The sequence below is a fragment of the Lactuca serriola genome, chromosome 5, assembly GCF_051521515.1.
Source record: "Lactuca serriola cultivar US96UC23 chromosome 5, Lser_US96UC23_V15, whole genome shotgun sequence".
NCBI lineage: Eukaryota > Viridiplantae > Streptophyta > Magnoliopsida > Asterales > Asteraceae > Lactuca > Lactuca serriola.
Window position 1 is genome coordinate 345875071 of NC_136412.1, and position 13990 is coordinate 345889060.

The 13990-nt window shown below is 36.0% G+C and overlaps 1 protein-coding gene across 1 annotated transcript; it reads right to left on the reverse strand.

Annotated features, from left to right (window-relative positions):
• Positions 1–11493: 11493 nt before the first annotated feature.
• LOC145051086 (uncharacterized) lies at positions 11494–13036 on the reverse strand. Its single transcript, XM_078999230.1, has 2 exons — positions 11975–13036; positions 11494–11895 (listed from the first exon to the last, which is right to left on the reverse strand). The coding sequence occupies exons 1-2, from the start codon at positions 13034–13036 to the stop codon at positions 11494–11496; spliced, it is 1464 nt and encodes a 487-aa protein (XP_078855356.1).
• Between the last annotated feature and the right edge of the window lie 954 nt (positions 13037–13990).

Here is a 13990-nt window from a genome sequence, read left to right on the forward strand (position 1 = left end):
TCTTCCATACTAGGTTTCCTCATATTTTCTTTTATCTCTCTTTATGAATGAGTACAAGCAGGTAAAGGTGTAAATGAAGTTTGATTAATTTGTTATTGTTATAATTGACTAGATTTTTCATACTCTACATAATCACCTAAATTCTAATTTGTTAGATTTCTTAAAGTAACATCTGCTCTTTTTTGTTAATGGTTGGGTGCAGAAAAACCTTGATGTGATGGATGTAAACTGCCAGCCTAAGCGTTCAGCTTACGGATTGCCTGAAAACAAGTTCATATTTGCTTGTTTTAATCAGCTTTACAAGATGGATCCTGAAATTTTTATCACTTGGTAACATTCAAGATATAATCTCAACTTTTGTTGACACACATTATATATTATAGTTGATGGGTTTTAGCCATATGAACATTCCTATGTGCACATGCAAACCCTAATGCTTGGATCTAGGTTTCTCTAATTGAACATGCATTGAATCCAAGACTTCTAATGGCTAATAGACTATAATAACAATAAGAAATCAGAATTAGAAGTTTACCTTGAATCACTTGCTTGATCTTCTTGTCCTTGGAGCTTTAGAGTCACAATTGTCACTCCTCTAATGGCTTACAAACACCAACTAGCAAGAGGATGATTTGAGAGAGAGGAGAGGTAAGAGAAATCGGCCAGGGTTTCTTTCTAAAGCACAAGTGCCGATTTCCTTAACCCTTGGGGTCCTTTTATACTTGTAAGGCTCCAAGGGTTTCACCCTTAAACCCTAATTAGATAACTTAGGCCCTAAGCAATCCGATACCCTAATTGATAAGCCTTGGACGAATTCTAAGCTTATCCTAAGCCCTATAAATCGTCCACCATTATCCACAAGGGATTTATAGCCCAAAGTCCAACTATCATACAATTGACAGTTTATACCCCTTTATATAATCAATCTCTTTAAGTCACCAAATTAATTCCTAATTAATTTATGACTTATATAAATCAAATAATAATATTATTATTCCTTATATTATTCTCATAATATATTAATAATATTTCTTCTCTCATAATAAATCATCCTGTCAAGTTGCTATGGTGAAGGCAACCCAAAAGGACCATCACAACCGGGTCAAATACTTGCCTAATATAGTTGCAGCCTTAGACACTATTCCAACAGTCTCCCACTTGGATAAGTCTAGTAACTATATATACAAGTATAATCCGATTAGCAATCGTAGCTCTCAAAGACGCTGTCAAACTCTGATCTAATCAATCTTGTCCTTTAGATAAGGGATCGTACAGTCCTCTGTTTAGATATCATGCAGACATTTACATGGAACCAATTGTCTAGCATTTGGTTTCTCGATCTCCGATTTATTTGACATAGAACTTAATCGAACACATCAACTCAGTTCTGACCGGGCCCGACACATAAGTCAAATCAAATCATCGAGCGGCCGAGATATCACTTTTACCCTCCTAGGATAAAAGTAACAGATAAACTTCGACTTATATGCATTTACTTATTCATTAATCAACTATACACAACAATGCGTTTTATAACATCAAGTTACTGATGCAGTTTCGCATTATCAATGTACAACCAATTAACAAATAACAAACCATATATCTTGGTTTTAAGAACATATGATATTATCGTCTTGCGATCACCCTTTTTATCACATTCCATAAGGTGATTCCAGCAAGCGCGGGTTTGTTCCAATGCTCAAAACTAGTTCATAAGCACTCATGAACGTTGCAGCAACCTTTTTCTATGTCTAATACCATCTAGACAATCTACACACCAATTCATGACAATATTCATTCATACCTACTTCCAACATATGAACGATTGTTGACAATTTGAATAATTCGATTATTCTTAATAAACTCAATTATTCTGGAAGTCAAAACATGCAAAGTGAAACAATAGTTAAACAATTAACATAAGACAGTAACATTACTCATAAATAATACTCTTTTATTTAATCATCAAATGTTAATTACATTTATCTATTACATGTTTCCAATACTATCTAATCTACACTAATATCATCCTTCAGCCCAATACTCCTAGCATGCTGCAAGTGCTTAACCCTACTCAGTCCCTTCGTAAGCGGATCTGCTGGGTTATCTTCTGATGATATCCTCTTCACTATGATTTGTCCTTCTTCTACACGATGTCTAATAAAGTGATATTTTCTGTCGATATGTCGAGATCTACCATGATCCCTCGGTTCCTTGGTCAAGGCAACCGCTCCTTCATTATCACAGAAAATCTCCATGGGCTCCTTTTTGGTAGGTACAACTCCAAGATCACTGATGAAGTTCTTCAACCAGATTGCCTCCTTCGACGCTTCGCTCGCTACAATGTACTCTGATTTGCACGTTGAATCAGCTACGGTTTCCTGCTTGGAACTTTTCCAAGTTACTGCTCCTCCATTCAAGGTAAAGACCCAGCCCGACTGCGAACGGTAGTTGTCCCTGTCGGTCTGAAAGCTGACGTCACTATACCCTCGCACCTTCAAGTCATCACTCCCTCCGAGGACTAAGAACCACTCCTTCTTCCTCCGAAGGTACTTAAGGATATTCTTTACCGCAATCCAATGGGCTCTGCCAGGGTTCCCTTGATATCTACTAACCATGCTCAAAGAAAAGGCTACATCAGGGCGAGTACAAGTCATAGCATACATGATTGAGCCAACTGCGGAAGCGTATGGTACTCGGCTCATTTCTGCTATTTCAGCTTCAGTACTCGGACTTTGAGTCTTACTCAACTTGGCATTACTTTGTATCGGTAATTCTCCCTTCTTCGAGTTTTCCATACTAAAACGTTTCAGTACTTTATCTAAGTAACTGTTCTGACTAAGTCCTATTAGTCTCTTACTTCGTTCTCTCACTATCCTTATTCCCAAAATATAGGAAGCCTCTCCGAGGTCCTTCATAGCGAAGCACTTCCCGAGCCAGGACTTAACCTCCTGCAGAGTCGGGATGTTGTTTCCTATGAGTAGTATGTCATCGACATACAGAACGAGGAAGCTTACTATACTCCCACTGGCTTTGACATATACACATGATTCATCTTCGCTTCGTACAAATCCAAACTCTTTGACTTTCTCATCGAAGCAAAGATTCCATCTGCGAGACGCTTGCTTAAGTCCATAAATGGACTTCTCAAGCTTACACTCTCTATTTGGATGCTTTGAATCGACAAAACCCTCTGGCTGAGCCATGTAAACATCGTCAGCCAACTTCCCATTAAGGAAAGCGGTTTTGACATCCATTTGCCAAATCTCATAATCATGAAATGCGGCAATTGCTAGCATCACTCTAATAGACTTTATCTTCGCAACTGGTGAGAAGGTCTCATCATAGTCAACTCCGGGAGTTTGAGTAAATCCCTTCGCAACCAATCGCGCCTTATATGTGTATACGTTTCCATCTACATCGGTCTTCTTCTTGAAGATCCATTTGCACCCAACGGTCTTACGTCCGGGCACATTATCAACCAAATTCCAAACATGGTTGTCATACATGGACTGGATCTCGTTGTCCATTGCCTCTTTCCATTTCATAGACTCCGAGCCTGCCATGGCTTCCTTATAGCTATTAGGTTCATCTAGATTTATTAGTGTACCATCACTAATATACGTGTCCCCTTCGGTAGTAATATGAAAACCATAAAACTGGGGTTGAACTCTAACTCTTTCGGAACGTCTAAGAGGTAATGACTTGTCAATCGGTTCAACCAGAGTTTCCTCCTCGGGTTGAGTGTCAGCGGCAGAGGTTCCTTCATCTATCGACTCTTGAATCTCTTCAAGTTTGATTTGCCTCCCACTGTCTCCTTGGCTTATGAGTTCTCGCTCTCGGAAAACTCCTCTCCTCGCAACAAATACAACATTGTCCTTTGGTCTATAGAAGAGATATCCAAAGGATTTCTGCGGTTAGCCGATGAAAATACATCGCTCACTACGAGGTTCGAGCTTGTCGTGAGTATCTCGTCTTACGAAAGCCTCGCAACCCCAAACCTTGATATGTGCTAACGAGGGAGCTTTCCCTGTCTACATCTCGTGAGGTGTTTTGGCAACCTTCTTAGTAGGGACTCGGTTAAGGATATGGGCGGCAGTCTCTAAGGCATACCCCCAAAAAGAGATAGGTAGTGAAGCACGACTCATCATAGAGCGAACCATGTCCAAAAAGGTTCGACTATGCCTTTCTGCCACACCATTCAACTGCGGTGTCCTAGGTGGCGTCAATTGTGAAACTATTCCACACTCCTATAGATAGTCGTGGAATTCAAGACTTAGGTACTCTCCTCCTCGATCGGATCGAAGCATCTTGATTTTCCTGCCCAATTGATTCTCCACTTCATTCTTGAACTCTTTGAACTTTTCAAACGTTTCTGAATTTTGCTTGATTAAGTAGATATACCCATATCTACTATAGTCATCGGTAAAAGTCACATAGAAGCGGTTCCCATCCTTTGTGGTTGATCTAAACGGTCCACATACATCGGTATGTATGAGGTCCAATAAACCCTCACCCTTTTCACACGTACTAGTGAAGAGTGACTTAGTCATCTTTCCAAGCAAACAAGACTCGCATGTGTCATCTTCCCTAAGGTCGAATGACTCCAACACTCCATCCTTTTGGAGTTGGGCTATGCGCTTCTTGTTGACATGTCCAAGACGACAATGCCACAAGGATGCTCTATCCATACCATTGGAAGAATCCATGCATAAAACATCATTTCCTAAGTTATCTACAATCATAACAGTTTCATAAATTCCATTACACGGTATTGCTTCAAAATATAAGACACCATTTAGATAAGCAAGAATAGAACCATTCTCATTATTAAAAGAAAATATAAAACCTTGTCTAAACAAACCATGAAATGAAATGATGTTTCTTGCCATTTCTGGCGAATAGCAACGATTGTTCAAATCTAAACATAAACCATTTATAAGCACTAAAGAATACACTCCAATCTTGGTCACATGCGACGATCTTCTGTTCCCCATGATTAGATTTATTCTACCATGCTCCACATCCATATTTCTTCTTAGTCCCTGCAATTCAGAACAAATATGGTAACCACAACTGGTATCAAGAACCCAAGAAACAGCATGAGATGAATCGTTAGATTTAATTGTGTATATACCTGCAAAAGATGGCTTGATCTTTCCTTCCCTGATGGCTTGCAGGTAGTCTGGGCAGCTTCTCTTCCAATGTCCTATTTTATGGCAATGATGGCACTCTGCCTCCTTTGGGTTAGGGTTAGGCTTAGCGGGATCAACTTTGGTCCCACTAGAAGAGGAACCATCTTGGGACTTTCCCTTGCGATGGCTCTTAGACGGAGCCTTCTTCTTCTTGCCTCTTCCTTGCCCAATGGCCAAAACAGGAGCAGCGGGTGGATTGGGAGTGGGTGCAACAGACTTGTCCTTGAGGTTGCTTTCAGCAACCCTAAGGAGACCTTGGAGCTTACTTAGGGTAACCTCTTCTTTGTTCATGTGGTAGGTCATGCTAAATTGATTGTAACACGGAGGCAAAGAGTGAAGCACCATGTCGATCGCCAAGTCTTCCCCAAAGTCAATATTCAACTTGCGAAGACGATCGACATACCTTTGCATCTTTTGCAGGTGCACGATAAGAGATTCTCCATGACCCATTTTGGCGGAAATCATGTTAGTGAAAATCTCATAACACTCTTGCCTCGCGTTTTGGTGGTATCTCTCCAACAAGTGTTGGTGCATTTCGTATGGATACATGTCCTCGTAGGACTTTTGGAATTCAGCGTTCATGGTGGCTATCATGATGCAATGAACCTTCGTCGCATCATGTTCATGAGTCTCAAAAGCAGTCATTTCAGCCGGAGTAGCGATTTCTGGGTTGATCTTCTCGAGCTTCTCATCGAGGACATACTCTTTGTCCTCGTAGCGAGAAATCATGCGAATGTATCTTATCCATTCGCTAAAGTTCGTCCCATCAAAAGTCACCTTTTGGCAAAGGCTCATCAATGTGAACGAACTAGCAGCATCGTTGTTCGCGTTCGACATCTACAAATAGAAAGGACAAAGATAGATTAGAATTTGAATCCCTAATTATCACCCAATAAGAAAAATTAGGGCTAGGATCCAACAACAATATTTACATATTAGAAAAGGGATGTCATAATCTAACATGCAAACAATTTGAAGGTAAGTGAATGACGATTCACTAATTCTCCACCATGAAAACATAACTTTAAGTTCTAAATGAATTGAGAATTCCTAGGTTTGGATGAGATTCATTGAAAATTTTCAGTGGCATGTTTAAATCTCGATATGCCCCTCTCGTTTGTGATTGGGATACCGAGGATCACAAAGTGGGTGTGAATTACCATGCAAATTCACATGGTGCCTTCAATGTAACAATCACCTATTCGATGTGCCGGTAAACCACACACGCTCCATCGAACTATGATAAACAATGAATCACCCTTTGCCACCTTTGCTTAGAACCAATTAGTGTGCCGGTAAACCACACACGCTCCACTAACTTCTTAGCAAGGGTGCAAAGTGTAATTTCATGGGATTGCATCAATTCACTTTTCCTAAAGCAACTAGGATTGGGAAATTTTGAAAACATGTAGTTACTTTGTATTTCATACTATACTTTTAATGAAGATATGAGGTTGCCCTATCCTACCCGTTCGGCTAACGACCCTCCACCGATCAAGCAAGCGGTGGGTGTGAGTGTACACCCATTAAGCGCCATTTTATAGGCAGCAACCTTATACCCACCTTATAGACCGGCTTCGTGAATGAGGCCTACTAACGGTAAGACTAGCATTTTAATTATACATATATATATATATATATATATATATATATATATATATATATATATATATATATATATATATATATTAATCTTGTAATATTATATTAGTATAGGGTTGAATTTTAAACTTGTAAAATTCTAGGGTTTGAAATTTAAATTCTCTAAATTAAACTTTTAATCACAAAACATAAGTTTCAAAACTTGAGGGTAGGTTTTAAACTTCTCAAAACATAGAGGATCAAATAACAAATAATCCAAATTAACAATTAATCACATAATTATCCATATTTTATTTATTTAATGATTTCTTGCAAAACAATTTACCAATTAAATCAAAATAATTAATCAATTATCACATAAGGAAATAAATATTTTATTAATTGATAAATATCTTTAATTAGATCAAGAATATACTCATATATATCATAAAATCGGATTTATATTGATCTAATATGATAAAGGCAAGTATCTCAAAGATAAACAGCAAGAAATCCCGACATTTGCTCTTTCCGACGCTTGGACTCGCCGATTCGAGCCTACTCGCCGAGTCCACTATGGGACTCACCGAGTCCATTAGACAGAAACATAAAATTCGAATTTAACAAGCATCAAACAAGCAAACAATGCATCAATTCAATAGAAACCAATCTAGGCTCTGATACCACTGATGGGTTTTAGCCATATGAACATTCCTATGTGCACATGCAAACCCTAATGCTTGGATCTAGGTTTCTCTAATTGAACATGCATTGAATCCAAGACTTCTAATGGCTAATAGACTATAATAACAATAAGAAATCAGAATTAGAAGTTTACCTTGAATCACTTGCTTGATCTTCTTGTCCTTGGAGCTTTAGAGTCACAATTGTCACTCCTCTAATGGCTTAAAAACACCAACTAGCTAGAGGATGATTTGAGAGAGAGGAGAGGGAAGAGAAATCGGCCAGGGTTTCTTTCTAAAGCACAAGTGCCGATTTCCTTAACCCTTGGGGTCCTTTTATACTTGTAAGGCTCCTAGGGTTTCACCCTTAAACCCTAATTGGATAACTTAGGCCCTAAGCAATCCAATACCCTAATTGATAAGCCTTGGACGAATTCTAAGCTTATCCTAAGCCCTAGAAATCATCCACCATTATCGATAAGGGATTTATAGCCCAAAGTCCAACTATCATACAATTGACAGTTTATACCCCTTTATTTAATCAATCTCTTTAAGTCACCAAATTAATTCCTAATTAATTTATGACTTATATTAATAAAATAATAATATTATTATTCCTTATATTATTCTCATAATATATTAATAATATTTCTTCTCTCATAATAAATCATCCTGTCAAGTTGCTATGGTGAGGGCAACCCAAAAGGACCATGCACAACCGGGTCAAATACTTGCCTAATATAGTTGCAGCCTTAGACACTATTCCAACAATAGTAACATTGACATAATGTTTGTTGTTTGTTTGTTTTAGGTGCAATATTTTAAAGCGTGTTCCCAATAGTGCCCTTTGGCTTCTCAGGTTCCCAACTGCTGGTGAAAAGAGACTTCGTGCTTTATGTCATTTTTAATCCTCTTATTATATCAAACTATACCCAGTTATAACCTTGTACTTTTAATTAATACATTATAGTTTGAAAGTTGTAATAAGAAGAAATAAAAGTAGGTTGCTTTTTCTTACATGTTTTTGGGTATTGTGTAGATACTGCTGCACAGGGTGTGCAACCAGACCCTATTATTTTCACTGATGTTGCTATGAAGAACGAACACATCAGAATTTGTTACATAGTGCTATTATTGGTAAAGAAATGTTGCTATTTCTAGCAATGTGCCCTTAAAAATTCTTGTAAATAAACATTACGATTTACCCTTTTACACATTTCACAGTTATGTGCATGGATGTCCTCTATTGGAAAGCTCAAGTGCATTTAAAACCCAAGAAGCTGCAGAAAAGACAGCAGCTGCCCTTGGGATTTAACTTTCTTAGTGTAGATGAGGTAAAATAGTTTTTTTTCATCTTTTTCCTTCCTGCACATTTTTCCCTAATTATCAAGAAATAACTTGATGTATCATTCATACTGTTATTATTTGCACATTAGTTAAATTTTTATTGTTGTTATTTATACATTAGTTAGATTTTTATTGATGTGTGTTTTCTTTTACAATTCAAGAGCTTCAGACAACAGTAAAAGTAATTCAAGTAACAGTGAAGTTGTGATCAATGGACATGATAGGAGTGCTCTACCCACTGTCACACAAGCTGTTCCTGGTTCTAGGTATGTATAGGGGTAAATTAGTAATTTTCTATGTATGGAGATTTTTTTACCATTTTTTTATTTTATAAATAGTATTATTCAAAAATCTGGATCTTACACTAGAAGTGTTAAGTGATGTTCTTGATAAAGAAGAGTAGCTTCTCACACTGCCTTTACCAGAGTGTTGGGTGGTAAGACAAATTCTTTTATTATTATTGTCATTAAATTATTATTATTGATTATTATTATTATTATTATTATTATTATTATTATTATTATTATTATTATTATTATTATGTTTGGTGACTAATTTAATTTTAAAATTTAGGTTTCAAAACTACATGTGCTTATTGATGCGATGACAACAAGACCAAATTATGAAAAATATTTCTATAATGATGTTGCACGGGAAATATAGGAGTTCTTTTGGGGTGAATTTTCTGATTGGTATGTGTTTTTGGTACTAATACCATATGTTCATATTTTTTTTGTATTGTCTTTTTTATTTTTATATTGCCTTTTAGTTACTTATTGTAGAAACCAAACAAGGTGTAGTAAACAAGGTACTAATACCATATGTTCCTGATTGATTGTTTTCCTTTTGTGTGAATGCAGTCAGTTTCTCCAGAATTAGTAGTGTCGCGACCTAGAGCTTGATGTTCCTGGAACTTACTCTACAGGTATAATAATAATATTATATTATATATGTTTTGAATGATGAGTAACATAATTTATTAATTATACATACATGTTTATCTATCTGGTTAGTCATCTTCTTCTTGAAATATCTGGTTAGTCAGTCTCTGGATATGTAAAGAAAGAATTTTCTTAATATGTACAAGGATAAAAGTGTAATTGTTTGGTTGGTTTTCTTTTCTGATTTGAACAGCCAGACACTCTCTTGTATATATATGATTCAAATTGTTTTGCATCAAAGTTATCTTTCACTTTATAATTTATATTGATTGATACAAAATCATGTATTTCAGGGTGGATTCGTGGGAAGGATCCATCAAGAGTTGTACACTATGAATATTGGGAAGCAATCAATAGCACATTTGGTCTGCAAGGAGGGTTTATTTGGGATTGGGTTGACCAGGTTTGAAACTCATCTCTTAAATTTTATAAAATTGTAAATGTGGTGCAAGGGTAGTTCTACATATTTGCATCTGATTTCAGGGGTTACTCAATAAAAATGCAAATGGTAGCAAATACTGGGCATATGGAGGTGACTTTGGAGATACACCAAATGACTTAAATTTCTGCTTAAATGTCTCATATAGCCTGATCGGACTCCTCATCCTGCTCTAAATGGTGATTACTATAATTTTTTTTGCTTAGTATTTAGGTTTTTGTTTAGTTATTTCCAACAAAAATATTTCCAGTTGTGCTTTCTATATAGCAAATGTTAACCTTGGTCTTTGTGTTTTTTGTTCATAGATTACAAACACCAATTTCTTTCAAACAACAGAAGATCTAGAGTTTAATTGGGTGATTGAAGGTGATGGATGCAAAAGTAAACACACAGAGAGTTGTTGACACATAGTAAGCTAGATGATGCAATTGTATATAAATGAGTTCATTTTTTTTATAACATTTACTCACTTTTAGAATAATTATTTGTATTTTGACATATTAGTGAAATGAATTATCTTTGTTATTTATGGTATTTTATTTTGTATTATGAGATTTTTAATGTATTATTTAATTTGAAAATTAGTAAATCTATAAATAATATATTTTTTTAATCATTTAAAATTATAATACACAAAAATGTGTGTCATCTTCATTTATGACATGACCTTTCTTGACAGGGGCTTACTTGATACACATTGTGTGTCATTAACACGCGCGTCGTAAGGTTACGACACGCGAATGCGTGTCGTCTTCCTTTATGACGGGGCCTTCCTTGATACGCATTGCGTGTCGTAAACGCGCGTCGTAATTGCGCGTCGTAAATGAGCGTCGTAAATGCGCGTCGTCTCTCTTTATGACAGGGCCTTCCTTGACGCGCATTTGCGCGTCTTCTGAGCCTTTTACGATGCGCAATGAGCGTCGTAAAAGGCTGTTTTTCTAGTAGTGCATGTAATTACTCTTACTGAACCAAGTGCTAATGAATTCCTTTGGATCTTGGTTGGTGTATAAGATTGCTACCTGTGCATGCACACAAGGTATCCCTGCTATATCCCACAGTATGCAGCTATAGTAATGGTGTTCCAAATCAACTCCATAACTTTGAAAGCCATTCCTAATTTCATATGAATTAACACCACTTGGCACTGCATACCAAGTCCTGCAAATATAAACATTTATCTTATTATAAATGTAATAACAGTCAATTAAAAAGCTACATTTGTATATGAAATACAAAATATACCTTATATCCTCAGCAAATTCCTCCATCTTTAGAAGTGCTGCTTCACACACATCACCTTCTAATTTCTATGCTTCCTCTCTTAAGTTGTAGAACCTTTCCATCATGTAGAGTCTTATTTCTTCAAGCATAGCCAAACGAGGCTTTTTTCTAGCATCTACAATGACTGCATTAAAACACTCAGCTATCCCATTCTCTACAGACTCACATGCCAAACCACTACCAAAAAATGCCCTGCACCATGTATGAGGTTCTCTAGCCATAAGATGATCATATGCACCTTCACTTAAAGTCTTGATCCTATCCATGTTTATCTTGAAATCACCTTCTGTTGTAGATTTTGTAGCTGCCCAAAACATTTTTTTGAATTGTATCCCACTATACACTTTCCTAAAATTGGCATAAATATGCCTAGCACATTGTTTGTGCTCTACATGGGGTAGAATATCCTTTGTTGCTTCAACAAGACCCTAGGAAATGAAAAAATATACTAGTAATTGTTATTAAAAACTATAATAGATGATATAAATTAAATGAACCTGTCATTACCTTGTGTTGATCACTAATGACACATAATCCCCTGCCAACATCCAATGAAAGATCTTCACTAACTAGTTCCAAGAACCATGTCCAATTAACCTTGTTTTCAACCTCCACAACAGCCAATGCTATAGGGTAAATTTGATTATTTGCATCTCTACCTATTGCAGTTAGTAACTCGCCTTTGCATTGTCCCTTCAAAAAACAACCATCCAACCCTATAACCCTACGACATCCTATCTTCCACCCATCTTTGATTGCTTTAAAGCACACATATATTCTATGAAAAGTTGTAGTCTGATCAGGGTTAATATTAACAGAAATCCTAACTGTGCTACCTGGATTGGACCTCATCAGTTCATGTCCATAATCCCACACTCTTGCATAATGGTCACTCAAATTGCCATCAATTAAGGACAGTGCCCTACACCTTGATCTATAACATTTTGAGCATGACACCTTGCAATGAAATTTACTTTGAATTATTGATTGCATTTCCTTGCATTTTAACTTTGGCTTCCTTACTAGTTCTTTCACAAACTGCTTTGCTAACCAAGTTGGATTCATAAGCCTTGAACTACTAAAATTCCTAACACATGTATGCCTATCATTCATCTTTTTCACCTGAAATGATTTTCCAGTACTCATCCATGAAGCACGAACCATAAAAGGGCATTTTTCTGGATCACTAGCACACACAGCCACTAGTCTAACACTATCACACTTCTTGAAACGAATCTTATAGCCCTTATAGATGGAATAATTTGTTAAACATAATTTCAGTTCGTGTCTAGATTCATACCTTTCTCCAATAACCGGTTTCATCACATTCCATTTGACCTTCGGATTATGGATGGAGTATATGATTTCATCTTCATCACTAGATTCGTCAGTGTTTTCCTCATCATCTAGTTCTACTCGAGCATTTTCTCCTTCACCTTCCACTGGTTCGTCATCACTGTCTTCACAAAGAACATTAAGGAATTCATCTTTGCATCTTGAAACTGATTTGGTTTTTACAAAATCATCAACTTGAACGTCGATTGTGTCAGGCTCAAATACTTCATCCATCGCAAAAGGACACGAGTAGAATCGATCGATTGTTTTGTCGGGAATAAAGGAGACGAGAAAAAAGGGTTTTCAAAGAAAACCTAAATTAATGAGGTCAAGGATACAGTCGATGCCATATAGACTTCTTTAACCGGGAAAATAAGGGTCACCGGATGATAAGGACTAAATTGTTCGGTTTATCCGGTTTATTGGGCTTTTTCATTCAAAAAAAAAATTAGGACTTTTTTGAAACTTTTGCCAAAATATAGGGACTTTACTGTAGTTATCCCAATTTTTTATTTTATTTTTAAAAATATATTCAATACAAATATTATATTTTTTTGATATATTTTTTTATAAATTTTTTAACAATCAATTCTAAATTAAAAGAAGTTAAAGGCCGAGAAACAAAACATGATTACCTAATTTGCGTCATTGTTTAAAAAAAATTAGAGTTACGTTTATTTCAAAATTAAATTGAATATTTTTACTAAGAATTGGATTTTAATTATTTTATCCAATAAGATAGTTTATACTTTATATAGTACAAAATGTTAAATAATTAAACAATTATCATATCATGTTTAAAATATAAACACAAACATCTCTTAATCTCTTAGTTAAATTTGAAAAATCAATGTTTCTTCTTGGTTAGTCTTTTAATATATTTAAACATCTCTAGTTAAATTTGAAAAATCAATGTTTCTTCTTGGTACGTCTTTTAATATATGTTTGTTCATTTCGTACTAATATTTGACATTTTCGTTATAGTCTAAACTTGTCATCATTTATTCGGAAAATACCAGTTATAATCAAATTTTGGAGGGTAATTTCAAATTTTAGACATGAAAAATGATATTTCCGGGTATAGACATGCATTCTGCGAAGGACCATCTGTAGATCTCGCGGAACAATGAAATCTCCGCGGAACGTAGAATGTTGTACTTTTTTATTCATTAAATATTAGTTTACATA

What these genes read in the sequence shown, in the direction of transcription:
- LOC145051086 (XM_078999230.1), bottom strand. Translation starts at nt 13,036, where the DNA reads ATGGATGAAGTATTTGAGCCTGACACAATCGACGTTCAAGTTGATGAT. An exon ending in TCATTAGTGATCAACACAAG is followed by an intron (nt 11,896 to 11,974) that starts GTAATGACAGGT and finishes TTCATTTCCTAG; the next exon opens with GGTCTTGTTGAAGCAACAAA.